The sequence below is a fragment of the Mobula birostris genome, chromosome 1, assembly GCF_030028105.1.
Source record: "Mobula birostris isolate sMobBir1 chromosome 1, sMobBir1.hap1, whole genome shotgun sequence".
Lineage (NCBI taxonomy): Eukaryota > Metazoa > Chordata > Chondrichthyes > Myliobatiformes > Myliobatidae > Mobula > Mobula birostris.
In genome coordinates this window covers 226,738,118-226,753,928 of record NC_092370.1, presented here as the reverse complement: position 1 = coordinate 226,753,928, position 15,811 = coordinate 226,738,118, and the positions used below count along the sequence as shown (strand labels likewise).

Genomic DNA, 15,811 nt, shown 5'->3' with positions numbered 1-15,811 from the left:
CTGTTATTTTCAGGATAATTTCATTAAGTAATTCTTGAGTGGCATACATCAAGATCTCTCCACTTTTGAAGGAATTTAAAAACAAAAAAAAGAATTTTAAATGCATCAAAATCAGTGCAAATGTTACTTTAAGTGCTGCGCCCATCTGTTTAACTTCAGTGATGTTATTTTATGGCTTACTATGGGAGGCTGTACCCTGTTTAATTGTCAGTGTGGACCTGTTTGCCTCCTGTTACCTCATGCCAATACACCAACTGTACAAGAAACACATGAGTATGTTGGAGTGAACTCTCAGATTAGCGACTTGCTCATGTGTGGCTGATTCAGATGGAAGACAAAAGACGGTTTTTACCTGTCTCAGGATCGCTGAAATCAGGCAGAGTGATGGTGTTCAGGTTTCGTCTGTCTGCCATAACTCTGTCTAGAAGGCTGCTCCCTCTCCCGGAGTCACTGCAACACATTTCAAAATTACAAAATGTAACAAAAAATATAGATTTAGTGGAATTGTTGTATTATTGTCACATGTACCGAGATACAGTGAATAACTGTCTGTGCGATCCAGATGAATCATTCCAGACATAAGGACACAGGTAGTAAAATTAAAACAACACAGAATATATTGTTGCAGTTACAGGGAAAGTGATGTGCAGTTAGACAAATAAAGTTCAAAGGCCATAATATAGTAAATTAGAAGATCAAGCATTCATTTTTAGCAGTCAAGAATCTGACAACAGCAAGATAGAAACTGACCTTGAGTCTTAGTGCATAATGGGTAGAAGATACAAATGCCTGAAAGCCATACCACCAGATTCAAGGACAGCTTCTATCCCACTGACATCAGACTCTTAACCAGACCTCTTAAACAATAAGATGGATTTAACCTCACAATCTACCTTGTTATGAACTCGCACTTTATTGCTTACCTGCACTGCACTTTCTTTGCAGCTTTTACACTTTATTCTGCATTGTTATTGTTTTGCATTGTTCTACCTCAATGCACTGTGAAATTATTTGATCTGTATAAACAGTAGGCAAGACAAGCTTTTCACTGTATCGGTACATGTGATAATAATAAACTATTTCCTTTAACCTGACAGTACATGCTTTCTGGAAAAGAACCAAGATAAAATAGGAGCAACATATTTAAATCAGGATAATGATAGCATTACTATTTTGAGATTGGATTTAGTAGAAATGGACTGGAAACAGCTGCTTTGATAAGAAATCATTCTTGGAGCAATGGCAGGGGAATCAAGAGGTTTGAAGCAAACATTCTCACAAAGAGAAAGGGCAGGACCACCATATCTAGAGCTTGCTAAGTGCATAGAGGGTTTAACAAGGCAATGAGAGTTTTAGCATAAAGCACAGGGGTGGAATTAAGAAAATTAAAAAATGGCTTTTAAGTGCATAGAGTGCAACATAAAATTTAAGGGAAGTGGAGAGTTTATATAGGATAAGAAAGACATGTAGATGTCTGGGGTGTGAATGAGGTTAATGTTCGTTTTGTGGCTGTCTTTACAGCAAGGGTGATGCTAGCACTCTAGTTAGATGAACCCTTGTGAAATACAGTACGGCATTAACTAAACATTAGTAAAGAGAAATATGAAGAGGTACAGTATCTTTAAAAATGGATAAACCATAGGCCCAGATTAAATCTCTCCCAGTCAGGTAAAAGGTGGAAGCTGACAGTGGAGATTTTAACTAGCTTTTCAGTTGTGCCAGAAGATTAGAATGTTGTTGTATTGAACATGGTGGGCATGCTGTGTTGACACTGAAATGTGTGGCGACATTTGCGGGCAGCCCCCAGCACATCCTCAGTCAATGTTGGTTGTTAATGCAAACAATGCATTCTGTTTTGATGTACATGTGATAAATAAATTAATCTGACTCTGAGGCTACGTCCACACTAGACCGGATAATTTTGAAAATGCTGGTTTCGAGTAAAAACGACAGGCGTCCACACTAGGAGTTTTTCAAAATATCTCTGTCCACATTAAAATGGATATTTGCGCGAATCTACTCCTACTGGGCATGCGCAGACACATCTACAGAAAACAAGCGAAGAGGAAACAGTATAATATTTACATTTCCGCGGCGGTGTTGTGCTATTTCCATTGGTCAAAAACTAGAGTACCAACAACAACAGCCAAAGAAAATTTTCAACAATGTCTTTGAGGAATACAAAGAAAACCTCCACTGGAAAAAGCAGACCAGATTTCTTCGCTTAGACAGACAATGAAGTTGAGCTGTTCCTGCGAGTTACAAACGACTACAAAGTCAGCAAAGCAGTGGAGAACGTGGAGAACTCCAAACAAGCTATTAATGTAGATAATAAAGTAAACAACACACACATGAAGCCGTCCCCTACCCAAGATCAACAAGAGAGTGGAATCTTCTGCTGCCAGACCTGCACAGTGTTTCTGACATTAATATTTTTAAAGAGAGACTCAATCAAATCAATTTAGGGGATCTATCAAAAAAGCTCACTTTACAATTTAACTCTCACGCCGTTTACACCGACTGCACGTTATAACAGCCATCCGGCAGTGCTTGCGCAGTACCAGGCAGAAGCAGAAAAAGCATTGTTGTGGTGGTGTTGTCATGACAGCGTTTTTAAATATCTCTGTTTACCCCATCCACACTATAATGCGCAACAATCGTCTTTAAAATTACACACTGTAGAGAGTGTTTTAGAAAAGCTCCGTTTTCAGGGGAAGAAAATGCCGTTTCAATGGGATGGAGGGTCAAAACGAAGAGAAAACACTTCGTTTTCAAAATTATCTGGCGTAGTGTGGACGTAGCCTGAGTCACTGCTAATGTGTGCTGTTTACCAAATGATTGTAGTTTGTTAGTTTAACTAGTGCTGGGCAAATAATTAGAAATTGCTAATTGGTTTATTATTGTCACATGTACTGAGGTACAGTGAAAAAATTTGTTTTGCATGTCATCCATACTTATGATTTCACTAGAAGTAGGGAACGAAGTAACAGATTGTAGAATGAAGTGTTACAATTACAGAGAAGGTGCAGTGCAGGTAAAATGGTTAACGTACAAGACCATGACGAGGTAGATTCTGAGGTTAAGAATCCATTTGAACACACTAGAAGTCCATTCTATAGTCTTATAATAGGGTGTAGAATCTGTCCTTCACCTTGGTGCTCACAAACTGCTGGAGGAAATCAATGGGTTAGTCAGCATCTGTGAAGGGAAATGGACATTCAACATTTTGGCTTGAGAACCTTCAACTGGAGTTGCCTGATTTCCTTCAGAGGTATTTTTTTTAGCTGTGGAATAAATAATGGTTAGAAATGAGGGAGATTGACCCTTTTCTTCAATTAGCACTACCAGTACTACCAATTAGTATCTCTCCATGGATTGTCACCTTGTCATGGTGGAGAAGCTTGTGTGGTCCTGTGATCTCGAGAGCAATGCCGTCTGGAGCTACGCTCCTGGTAGGGTCACCCATGGCGGTAAGGTCAAGGTCCCTGAAGAACAATCCAACCAAGACCTCAACGGTGGAACAGGCGGACGAAGTTACTTCAAACTCAACGGCTGTGAAGGCAGATGAAGGCTGCAACAAATCCATCAGCTCCAATCATCGTGGTTTCCATGCCATTGGAATCAGTTGGTTGATTTGTGAAGTATCGTGTGCTTTTTGGAGTGCAACATCAAGTACACATTAAACAAATACACGCACAGGCGTCTTTGCTCTGTGGGCCACTTCTTCAGAATGAAGACCATCATCCTCGACCTCGAGGGATAGCCATGCCGACGATGACTACCAGGTGTACTTAACATGTACTTTATAGGCTGACAGAATGGTGACACCTCTGAATGTGACAGCCTAGGTACAATGTTCGTATCTCAAGAGTAGAAATTGAAACCACACATTGTGTTGAATTCAGTGAGCAACTATTCCTTCACAGTAATTTGCAGGGTATTGCAATTACTCGAGTTGAGTATGATGTTCTCCTAAGGGGTGGTCTATTGGTTGGTCCACAGGTGATCTAGAATCCATACTCTGGTGCAGTGTAGGCAAAAGTCAGTGGTGGCTGTAGTTAATGGTTGGGTCTTTTTGGTTGTTCAGTCTCTCCTTTCACAGATGCCTCTTGTTTTCTGTGGCACAGCGGAGGTCACTCTCATGTAATGCAGCTCCCTCTTGAACAGATGGCAGGACTGGTCTTTTGTGATACTTATTGCAGCGACCCTCAGATTTCAACGTACCCCCGGTTTAACAGTGAAATAAAGCACAGTGTGATGCCATGTGTTATAAACAGATGAGACTGCACTTGGAGCATCTGCACAAGACTTTGGTGGGGCCAAACGTGGAAAGACTGTGTACAGTTTTGCTCACCCAGTTACAAGAAAAATATCACTAAATTGGGAAGAGCACAGAGCGGATCTTCAAGGATGCTGCCAGGACTCAAGAGAGGTTGGGTGGGCGAGGTCTTTATTCCTTGGAATCTACAAGGGATGATCTAATGTGGTGTATAAAACAATGAGGGGTGTAGACAGGGGAATACACACAGTCTTTTTCCCAGGGGAGGGAAATTAAACGCAGAAGGCATTGGTTTAAGGTGAGAGGTGAAAGATATAAAAGGTATTTGAGGGACATTTCTTCATCCATAGGGTGTTCCATATATAGAATGAGCTGCCAGAGAAAGTGGTTGAGGCACGTACATTAACAACATTTAAGACAGTTGGACAGGTACATGGATAGGAAAGGTTCATTAATAAGACATAGGAGCAGAATTAGGATATTTGGCTCATCAACTCTGTTCCGTCCCTCTCAACCCATTCTCCTGACTTCTTCCCGTAACCTTTAACACCCTTACAAATCAAAAACCCATCAACCTCTGTTTTCCATAGCGTCTGTGGAAATGAATTCTGCAGAGTCACCACCCTCTGGGTAAAGAAGTCATGTTCCTCACATGTATTCTAAAGAGACATCCTTCTACTTTGAGGCTGTGCCCTCTGGTTCCAGACTCCCCAACTATAGAGTTATAGAGTAATACAAAAACAGGCCCTTTGGCAAAACTGGTCCACGCCAACCACAGCATCCTCAAGCAGAGTTCACAGAAATAAATTTCAAGAAATGCTTTATTCATTTTAACATGGTTGCTAGGTTAATGTCAGCCAAGAGACCAGTGTCAGAATGATTACAATGGAACAGATGGACTGGTGTGTCTGAATCTAATTACTAAATACACTGGAAGAGAGAGAGAGAGAGAGAGAGAGAGAGAGGGGGGGGGGAGAGGGAAGGTTGGAGAGGGAAAACAGAGGGGGGAGTAGGAGAGAGTGAGGAGGGAGTAGGAGAGAGTGAGGAGGGAGAGGGAGAGAGAAGAGATGATGAGTGTAGGATGGGAGGAAGGGGAGGGAGGGAGAGAAAGAGATGGAGAGGGAGACAGAGGGAAAGAATGGGAGAGAGCAAGATGGAGAGATGGAAAGGAATGGTGAGAGACGGGGAGGGAGCAGACAGACAGAGAGAAAGGGAGTAATGGACGAGGGAAAAGGAGGCGAGGGAGGGGTGAAGGAGAGTGAGAGAGGGAGAGAGAGCTGAGGACAGAAGGAGTGAAAGCAGAGAGAGGGGGAGAGAGAGGGTGGTGAAACAAGGCAGGAAGAGGTGGGGAGAGAGGGGGAAGATTGAGGGAAAGAGAGAGGAAACAGCAAGTGGTGACAGAGGCAGAAATCCCACCTCTCCCGGAAGGTCCAGGAGTCTCCCGCATATTAATAGCGGCTCCCTGATGCCCGCATATTATATACAATATCACAGAAATCAATTTTTTTGAGAGCGAGTGAGCGAGAGAGAGAAAACAAGAGAGAGCACGAGAGCGACCACGAGAGAGAGAGCACACGAGAGAGAGCAAGAGAGAAAGCAAGCAAGAGCGTGAGCGAGAGAGAGAGAGAGAGCGCGAGCATGGGAGAAAGCAAGCGAGAGCGCGCCAATGCCAGAGTGTTCCAAAAAAAGAAAATAGAAAATATACGTCACCCCAGACTACACTAAAGTGTAACCCTGCCTAATAGGGGTCAAGAATAATGAGTGTTGCTCGCTGCGCTGTTTGCAACAGTGACTTTTCTATTGCCCATTGTGGGTTAAAAGACATGTTGAGGTGAGTTTAACAGGTGTCATTCATTCATTAGCATAGCTAATGTTATTTAAACTAGCTGGCTGGCTGCTAAGGAGCTACTCTATTGCAGACATCCCACCTCTCCTGGAAGTCTCCTGCAAATTGATGGTGCTACCTCCCTGAATGAGCTTTTGCAGGGTGGGATGTCTGCAGAGAGAGAGATGAGAGATGGAGAAAGAGAGAGAATGAGGAATAGCACCAGAGAAAGATGGGGGGGGGGAGAGAGAGAGAGAGAGATGGAGGGAGGGAGGGAGGGAGGGAGGGAGGGAGGGAGAGAGGGAAAGAGAGAAAGTTAGAGGGAGGGGAAGAGGGAGGGAGAGAGGGAGTATATGAGAAAGAGAAGGAGAGAGAGGGTGAGAGGGGTGAGGGGGAGAGAGGCTGAGAGATAGAAGGAGAGAGAGTGGAGAGATGGAGGAACAGATCACATCTGTGTCTGTGGGAGAAGAGAACTACAGAAGTAGATGGAGATATGACAGATGGCTGGAAGGCAAATTACTGAAGTGAGTCTTGAGGTTTACACATTATCAAACACAATTAAATCCTTTCTCGTTCACACAAGGCTCTGTAACAGATCTTAACCAGTCGCTGTTCAGGGTGTTGTATATATAAAAGAGGAGTTTCAAGCAGTTGGTGATATTTCTTCAGAGCACATGCTGAACTCCTCTATGGGATAATGGAGCATGATCTCTCCTAGATCCCCATCTCTCAGAGCTGGTGTTAATGTAATCAGCACCTCACTCTCTGATAGAACACGATAATGATGTTCAACAACTACAACATTTCCACATGAATTTTTGTTACTTAAACAGCTTTAATTAAAACATATAAGGTTCTTATTTCCAGTTCAGGTGTATTTGTCAAATGCACATCGAAACATGCAGAAAACTCTGCCCTTTATGTTAACAAAACATGTCCATCATGCTTGGCAGGACAACGCAGATCACAACAAAGAAAAACGTACTAAGCGACAAAGCACAGCAAAACAAGACCACTTCCTGCCTCCCACCAACCCATGCACAGTGCCCTAACTGCAGGATAGGCCGTCTTCAGGTTTCAACCTTCAGCCTCCAGAGGATTCGTGGTCAGTTTTTTAATGGCCCAATACCATGAATGTAAGTTTTTAGTAAAACTGAAGTAAAATGTCTCAAGTTGTTTTACAGAGTGACAATGTGCCAAAGAAGTGCCTATTAAAGGCAGATGCTCTACAGTATCACAGACTAGATTGGCCGAAGAGCAGGTTTCTGTGCTGAGGTGCTCTATAGAACATTAAACACTACAGCACAGTACAGGTTTTTCAGCCCACGATGTGGTGCTGACCTTCTAACCCACTCCAAAATCAATTTAACCCTTCCCTCTTACGTAGCTCTCCATTTCTTCTATCAATTACGCCCAAAGCTTTGGTTGAAGAACCAGGTTTTAAAAAAATAGTGGGCCCTACTGAGATCAGTGCCCATTCCATCTGATCACCATATCCCTCTGAGTGAGAGCAGGAGTCTCCTTGTTGCAGGTCTGGAAATCTTTCTGACTGTTGATCCAGTTAACACCACTCACCCACTAAACCAAGCTGTCGTGACCATCTGTGGTAGGATCCACAATTACTCTAGGCATACGGAGTAGAACTATTTCATTACCTTTCTGCCAAAGTCTATCACAATCGCAGTTCTCTGTATAAAATTTCAACTGCCTCATGCCTGCTCTGTCAGCTTATTGATATACCCAATACAGTTATCGTGATTCAATCATTCATCTTCCCCTGACCGCTCCCCCCTCGAGCCCTTTTATATGACAGAATAGTACATTAGCAAGGAGCTTATGACTGTGGGGGGCGGGGGGGGGAGTTGAGAACGACTGACAAAAAAAGGCTTTGAATGGCAGAATTAAATAGATTATTGGTGTTGGTTTATGAATGTCACCTGTACCAAGATAAAGTGAACAGCCTGTCTTGCAACTTGTTTAAACAGATCAACTACACAGTGTATTGAGCTTGAATAAGGTAAAAAAGTGTAAAAGTTACCAACAGCCAAGTGCAGTAAACAAAGTGCAAGATTATAACGAGGTAGATTGTGAGGCTAAGAGTCCACTTTATCATGCAAGATATATTTTCAAGTGTCTAATAAGTGGGATGGAAGCTGCTCTTGAGCTTGGTAGTACCTGCTTTCAGGTTTTTGTGTCTTCTACCCAATGGGAGAGGAAAGAGGGCGGGTGGGGTCTTTGATTATGCCGGTTGCTTTCTTGAGGCAGCGAGAAGTATAGACAGGATCCACGGAGGTGAGGTTGGTTCGTGTACTGTACTGAGCTATGTCCACAACTCTCTGCAATTTCCTGCAGTTACATGCAGAGCAGTTGTCATACCAGGAAGTTATGCATCCAGACAGAATGGTAGATCGATAAAAATTGATAAGAGTTGACAGGGCATGCCAAATTTCTTTAGCTTTCTGAGGAAGTGGAGGAGTTGGTGAGCCTTATTAGCCATGACATTAACATCCACTTTCACCACGGTACGGAAATTCAAATCCAATACCAGCAAGGAAATGCTTGCAGATATCACTTTGAATTTGAAGAACTTTCTAGCAGTGCGATCACTCAAGTTGAGTATGATGGAGTATGATGTGCTCCTAAGGGGTTGTCTATTGGTGGGTCCTCAGGTCTATGTAGAGGCCTATCTGGGATCCACAGATTCTGTTGCATTGTGGGGATGAGTAAGTGGTGAGTGTGGTACTGGTTTGGTCTTCTGGTTGTTCAGTCTCCTATTGCAGCTACCTCTTGTTCTCTGTGGCATAGCTCCCTCTTGAAAAGACTTCCTCCAGGTGTATCTATTGAATGCAATATCTTCCCTGTTTTTCAGATGTAATGTTGAATTTCTTCAGGTTGATTTTGTTGTTACTTTTGAAGCATTTCCTATGCCTTCGACCACTTGGGAGTAAAGGATCTGTTTGGGGAGACCTAGGTTAAGCACTCGGATGAGAGGACCTATTTCTTGGAGTTGGTATTGCTTTATTGTGGTGGAGATGCTGTTTCTTGTTGGCCTCCTCAAGTACTCTGATGTTAGTGTGTCAGGTGATCCTCATAAGAATCTTCGATGGTTTAGGATTTTTTCTGAAGAACTTTATAGGTTTTGGTTTTTCTTGAAGATCTTTATATTTAGTCATCACAGTATTAGTCAACTATCTATCAGTGAATGCTGGGAAAGAGTTTAAACATGGTCTCTTATTTTTCTATAAAGTTTATCACTGAGGGCTTCTCTGCATTGGCAGAAATGTTTCCAAAGTACATTTTTACTTTAAGTGCACAAATTTAAAAAATTATCTGCAAGCGACCGCTGCCATCTCTGCTCAGATCAAAGCAGCAAGCCTACAGATTAGAAGCTGAGGCTTATTTCAGCCCAACTCTTCACTGCAAAATGCATTCACCAGCCTGCAGCAGGAGTGTCTGACTTCTCTTGTAGGCTATTTTGGTTTGTACCAAACTGTAAGTTAAATCTTTGAATGATATCCTGCTCTCTCAAAGTTAAATAAAAATCCTCTGCAATGTGGTTCTAACTGTAACTGACGTTCCACTTCCATCATGTCTCATAGAGTCATGTAGCACTGCAAAGCAACAATCTTCTTGTTATATAAGTAAGTGAAAATAAACCTGACTCTGATTCCAATGTCTTATCATTTGGGGTTATGGTTCAGATTTTCCTTGGGTAAACTACTAAAATTACCACCTGATTTCTCTGAATCTTTGTGCATTTCTAATTCACCAAATTGTCCAGGAGGGTTTCTTAAATCAATATTTAGATAGTCCAATAAGAGGAGGGGCTGAACTGGATCTGGTGTTAGGTAATGAGCCTGGCAGGTGACAGACCTTTCAGTGTGTGAGCAGTTAGGGAACAGTGACCACAACTGTTTAAGTTTTAAGTTACCAATAGATAATGGTAAGTATGGACCTTATGAGAGTGTATTAAACTGGAGAAAGGCAAATTATGAGAGCATTAGGCAGAAACTTGGGAAAGTTAATTGGGAACAGCTGTTTTTGACCAAGTCTACCTCTGACAATGTGGAATGTGTTTAAAAACCAACCGCACAGAGTACAAAGCAGCAATATTCCAGTCAGAAGGAAGGACAAGGATGGCAATGTAATAGAACCTCGTACGTTGAGAGAAGTGATGAATTTAGTCAAGAAGATAAAAGAAAAGTATCTAAATCTTAGGAAGCTAGAATCAAACAGAACCCTTGAGGGTTATATAAAAGCCAGAAAGAACTTAAGAATGAAATTAGGAAAACCAGCAGGGGCCATGAAAAGTCCCTGGCAAGTACGATTAAAGAGAATCCCAAGGCATTCTATACATGCATTAAGAGCAAGAGGATAACTAGGGAGCATTTTCTTGGATGTGGAGGATGTCGATGAGGTCCTTAATAACTACTTTATTTCAGGTATTTACCAAGGAGGAGAAAGTGGAGGATAGGAAGATCAGTGCTGAACATATTAATATGCGATGGCATTTTGACATAAATGTGGAGATACTGTTGGGCCTCTTAAAGAGCAGTAAGGTGGATGCCCCCAAAACTTGATGGAATATAGCCCAGTTTATTGAGAGAGGCAAGGGATGAGATTGCTGGGGTCTTGACCAATATCTTCGTGTCCTCTCTAGCCACAGGCGAGGTCCTGGAGGACTGGTGAGTAGCCAATGTTGTTCCATAATTCAAGAGGGGAACCAAGGATAATCCTGGAAACTGCAGACTGGTGAGTCTCACATCAGTGGCAGGGAAGTTACTACACAGAATTCTTTGTGATGGGATATATGAGCATTTCAAAAACCTGGCCTAATGCATGGCATTTTAGTAACTTGATTGAGATTTTTAATGAGGTAACGAGGGCAATTGATGAAGGTAGAGTAATGGATGCTTACATGGATTTTAGTATGGTGATTGACAAGGTCCCTCAAGGCAGGCTCATCCAGAAGATTAAGAGGCATGAGATCCATGGTGAATTGGCTGTTTAGATTCAGAACTAGCTTGCTCATAGATTAGAGGGTAGTGGTCAAAGGGACTTATTCTAGCTGGTGGTCTGTGAATAGTGATGTTTTGCAGGAATTTGCACTGGGATCTCTGCGTTTGTGATGTATATAAATGACCTAGATGAAAATGTAGATAGGTGGGTTAGTAAGTTTGCAAACTGATATGAAGATTGGCGGTGTTGTGGATAGCACAAAAGACTGGTAAAAGATACAGTGGGATATAGATCATAGGCAGATATGGGTGAAGAAATGGCAGATGGAGTTTAATCCAGCAAAATGTGAAATGTTGCACCTTGGGAGATCAAATGTAAAGAGACAGTACAGTCAGCCCTCCTTATCTGCGAGGGATTGGTTCCGGGACCCTCGCAGATACCAAAAAACGTGGATGCTCAAGTCCCTTACTCAACCTGTCTTAATGCGGTGGACCTCAGGACCCCCAGACCTTATTTAACCTGTTTCAGTGCGGTGGATATCAGGACTCGGCGGAGGAGCTCTGAATCCGCAGTGTTTCTGTTCTCAAAAATAATCACGATCACGATTGAAAATAAAGTGGAAATAATAAAGCAATCAGAAAGAGGTGAAACGCCATCGGTCATTGGAAAAGTTAGGCTACAGTCGGTCAACGATTGGAACAATTTTAAAGGATAAAGTGCGAAAAGCCCTGCCCCGATGAAAGCTACAATTATTACTAAGCAATGCAGTGGTTTAATTATTGGGTTTTGGGGTTTTGGGTTTTTGATCCTTCACATCAACCCGGCAGGGATGGAGAGCGTGCTCGGGAGTGGTCTGTCACTGGATCGAACTCGTGAACTTCCGCTCCCGACCCGGTGCTGAAACATACGTTTGTTAAGTGTTTTATATGCATAGAAAGGTAAAATATATGCTAAATACTAAGACAAACGTTTGACTAACTGACGCTAAATAACATCGGATGTACCTGTTCCGACTTACTTAGTAAGAGAACTCCCGTTTTTTTCCCGATCCCGATCCACGATAACCTACGCACATCCTCCCGTATACTTTAAGTCATCTCTAGATTACTTATAATACCTAATACAATGTAAGTGCCATGTAAAATAGTTGTTATACTGCATTGTTTAGGGAATAATGACAAGAAAAAAAAGTCTGTACATGTTCGAACAACAAGTGCTGGAAGAGCACTTCCGGGTTTTCTCGATTCGCAGTTGGTTGAATTCGCGCAAGTGGAACTCGGGGATAAGAAGTACAGTGTTAAGGGCAAGACCTCAAACAGTGTTGATGAGCAGAGGGATCTTGTGGTCCAAGTTCATAGTTCCCTGAAAGTGGCTGCACAGATTGATAGGGTGGTTAAGAAGGCATATGGCATGCTTACCACTATTAGTTTAGGCATTGTGTTCAAAATTCAGGAAGTTATGTTGCACCTTTATAAAACTCCTGCTAAGCCACATCTGGAGTATTGCATATAGTTTTGGTTGCCCCAGTATGGGAAGAATGTCAAGGCTTTGGAGAGGATGCAGAAGAGGTTTACCAGGATGTTGTGTGAATGCGGGGGCATGTACTCTGATGAGAGACTGGACGAACTTGGGTTGTTTCACTGGAGCTTCGGAGGCTAAAGAGAGATATGTTAGTGACTTATAAGATTGAGAGGCATAGATAGTGTAGGCAGACAGTATCTTTTTCCCAGGGCTGAAATGTCTATGGCTATGTATTTAAGGTGAGGGGGGTACTTTCAAAGGAGAAGTGAGGAGCAAATGTTTTTCAACAGTGAGTGGTGGGTGCCTGGAAAGTGCTGTCTGGGGAGGTGGTAGAGGCAGATACAATGGGGACTTTTAACAGTTGCTTAGATAGGCATATATTTATGAGGAAATGGAAAGATATGGAGATTGTGTAGTTTGATTACTAATTTAAATGGTTCAGTACAATATTGTGTAATGCTGATTCTTTCCAACTTCTGCTTACTTTATGATTCCTCCTGAGATATGCTGAAGGTAAGCACAAGTTTGGAATTCTGTTTCTCAAAAGATAACTGAAGCTATCTCAAATATTCTAGCTGATTTTTGTTACGCGCAGTTAACTCATAGACCAACTATGATTGCCTTGAATGGCAAACAGATTAGAGGACATTTTTAAAATTTATTCAGTCATAGAACATAGACTCCATCGGAAGTGAAAACATCGAATAATTAACCCTATTTACCGAGAGGTAAATAATTTAAGAGAAATTTGGATAAGGAAATGAATGGGAGGGGTATGGAGTGCTATGGTCCAGGGCGGGGTGATGGAATTAGGCAGAATAACAGCTCAGCACGGTGTGAAGAGTCTGTTCCTGTGCTGTAGTGCTCCATGACTACTCCCTAACAAGATGACATCCATTTGAAGTTAGTGGAGAAAAGTTTGAGGAAATGTCAGAGGTAGGGTTTTCACATAGCTCTTTATGGGTGCATGGAATGCACTGCCCAGGAGTAGTGGTAGAGCCAGATACAACAGGGGCACTCAAGACACTCTTCGATAATGAAAGAAAAAAATGAAGGACTATGTGGGAAGGAAGCATTAGGTTGATCTAAGAGTAGGTTAAAGTTTGCCACAACTTTGGGGGCCGAAGGGTCTGTACTGTGCTGGATTGCTGCCTGTGCCACACGCCACTGAGGGTAGAAACAGGATGATTTGGCAGATAAATGCGTGGCTGAGAAGCTGGTGCAGGGGCAGGGCTTCAGGTTCTTGGATCATTGGGATCTCTTCTATGACCTGTTCAAAAGTGATGGGTTGCACCTGAACCCGAGGGGGACCAATATTCTCATGGGCAGATTTGTTAGAGCTTTTGCAGAGGGGAGGTTTAAACTAATTTGGCAAGGGGGTGGGAACCGGAGTGAAGGGACTCAGGATAGGATGGACGGTAATAAAGTAAAGATAACGTGCAGTCAGGCTGTCAGGAAGGGAAGGCAGGTGATGGGACTTAGTTGCAGCCAACAGGCTGAGTATCAAAACATTAGGGATGCATAATCAGGAAGGACAGCAAATACAAGTACTCAAGGTGTTGTATCTAAAAGTGTGTAGTATAAGAAATAAGGTGGATGATCTTGTTGCACTATTACAGATTGCCGGGTATGATGTTGTGGCTATCACTGAATCGTGGCTGAAGGATGGCTGTAGTTGGGAGCTGACTATCCAAGGTTACATGTTATATTGGAGGGATAGGAAGGTAGGCAGAGGGGTTGGTGTGGCTCTACTGGTAAAGAATGGCATCAAATCAGTAGAAAGATGTGACATGGGATCGGAAGATGTTGAATCCTTGTGGGTTGAGTTAAGAAACAGCAAGGGTGAAAGGACATTGATGGCAGTTATATACAGGCCTCCCAACAGTAGCTGGAAGGTGGACCACAGATCACAGCAGGAAATAGAAATGTGAGTCAAAAGGGCAATGTTATGGTAGTCATGGGAGATTTTAACATGCAGATCAATTGGGAAAAGCTGGTTGGTAATGGATCTCAAGAGAGTGAGTTTGTTGAATGCCTAAGAGATGGCTTTTTAGAGCAGTTTGTTGTTGAGCCTACTAGGGATCAGCTACACTGGATTGGGTGTTACGTAATGAAGCAGAGGCGATTAGGAAACTTAAGGTAAAAGAACCCTTAGGAACCAATGGTCACAATGTGGCTGAGTTCAACTTGAAACGTGATAGGGAGAAAGTAAAGTCTGATGTAGCAGTACTTCAGTGGATTAAGGGAAATTACAGTGGTATGAGGGAGGAGTTGGCCAAAGTAAATTGGAAGGAGCTGCTGGCAGGGATGTCAGCAGAGCAGCAATGGCATGCATTTCTGGGAAAAATGAGGAAGGTGCAGGACATTTCCAAAAATGAAGAAATACTCAGATGGTAAAATAGAACAATCATGGCTGACAAGAGAAGTCAAAGCTATTGTAAAAGCAAAAGTAAGGGCATACAATAAAGCAAAATTTAGTGGGAAGACAGAAGATTGGGAGATTTTTAAAAACCTACAGAGAGCAACTAAAAAAATCATTAGAAGGGAAAAGATGAAACATAAAAGCAAGCTAGCAAATAATATCAAGTGGATAGTAAAAGTTTTTGCAAGTATGTTATAAATAAAAGAGAAATGAGAGTGGACATAGGACTACTAGAAAATGAGGCAGGAGAAATAAGAAAGGGGACAAGGAAATGGCTGATGAACTAAATAAGTATTGTGCATCAGCCTTCACTGTGGAAGACACTAGCAGTATGCCTTATGTTGTAGTGTGTGAAGGAAGAGAAGTGAGTGCAGTTACTATTACAAGCGAGAAGGTGCTCAAAAAGCTAGAAGACCTAAAGGTACATAAGTCACCCTGACCAGATGAACTGCACCCCAGGGTTCTGAAAGAGTTAGCGTTGTTGACTGTGGTGGCATTAGATTAGATTAGATTCAGCTTTATTGTCATTGTGCCAAGTACAGATACAAAGCCAATGAAATGCAGTTAGCATTAGCATTAGAAATGATCTTTCAAAAATCATTGGACTCTGGCATGGTGCCAGAGGACTGGAAAATTGCAATTGTCACTCCACTCTTTAAGAAAGGAAAAAGGCAGCAGAAAGGAAATTATAGACCAGTTAGCCTGACCTCAGTGGATGGTAAGATGTTAAGAGTCAATTGTTAAGGATGAGGTGATGGAGTACGAGGTGACAAAGGACAAGATAGTACAAAGTCAGGATGGTTTC

The 15,811-nt window shown here is 42.3% G+C and overlaps 1 protein-coding gene across 2 annotated transcripts in view; it reads right to left on the bottom strand.

Annotated features, from left to right (window-relative positions):
* The window catches only part of ttc7b (tetratricopeptide repeat domain 7B), a 470,264-nt gene that overhangs the window by 176,892 nt on the left and 277,561 nt on the right, over window positions 1–15,811 (bottom strand). For both annotated transcript variants that reach the window (XM_072272880.1, XM_072272891.1), the window contains exon 17: window positions 353–450. In XM_072272880.1, the coding sequence (XP_072128981.1) occupies window positions 353–450 (98 nt within the window). The remainder of the gene's footprint in view (window positions 1–352; window positions 451–15,811) is intronic.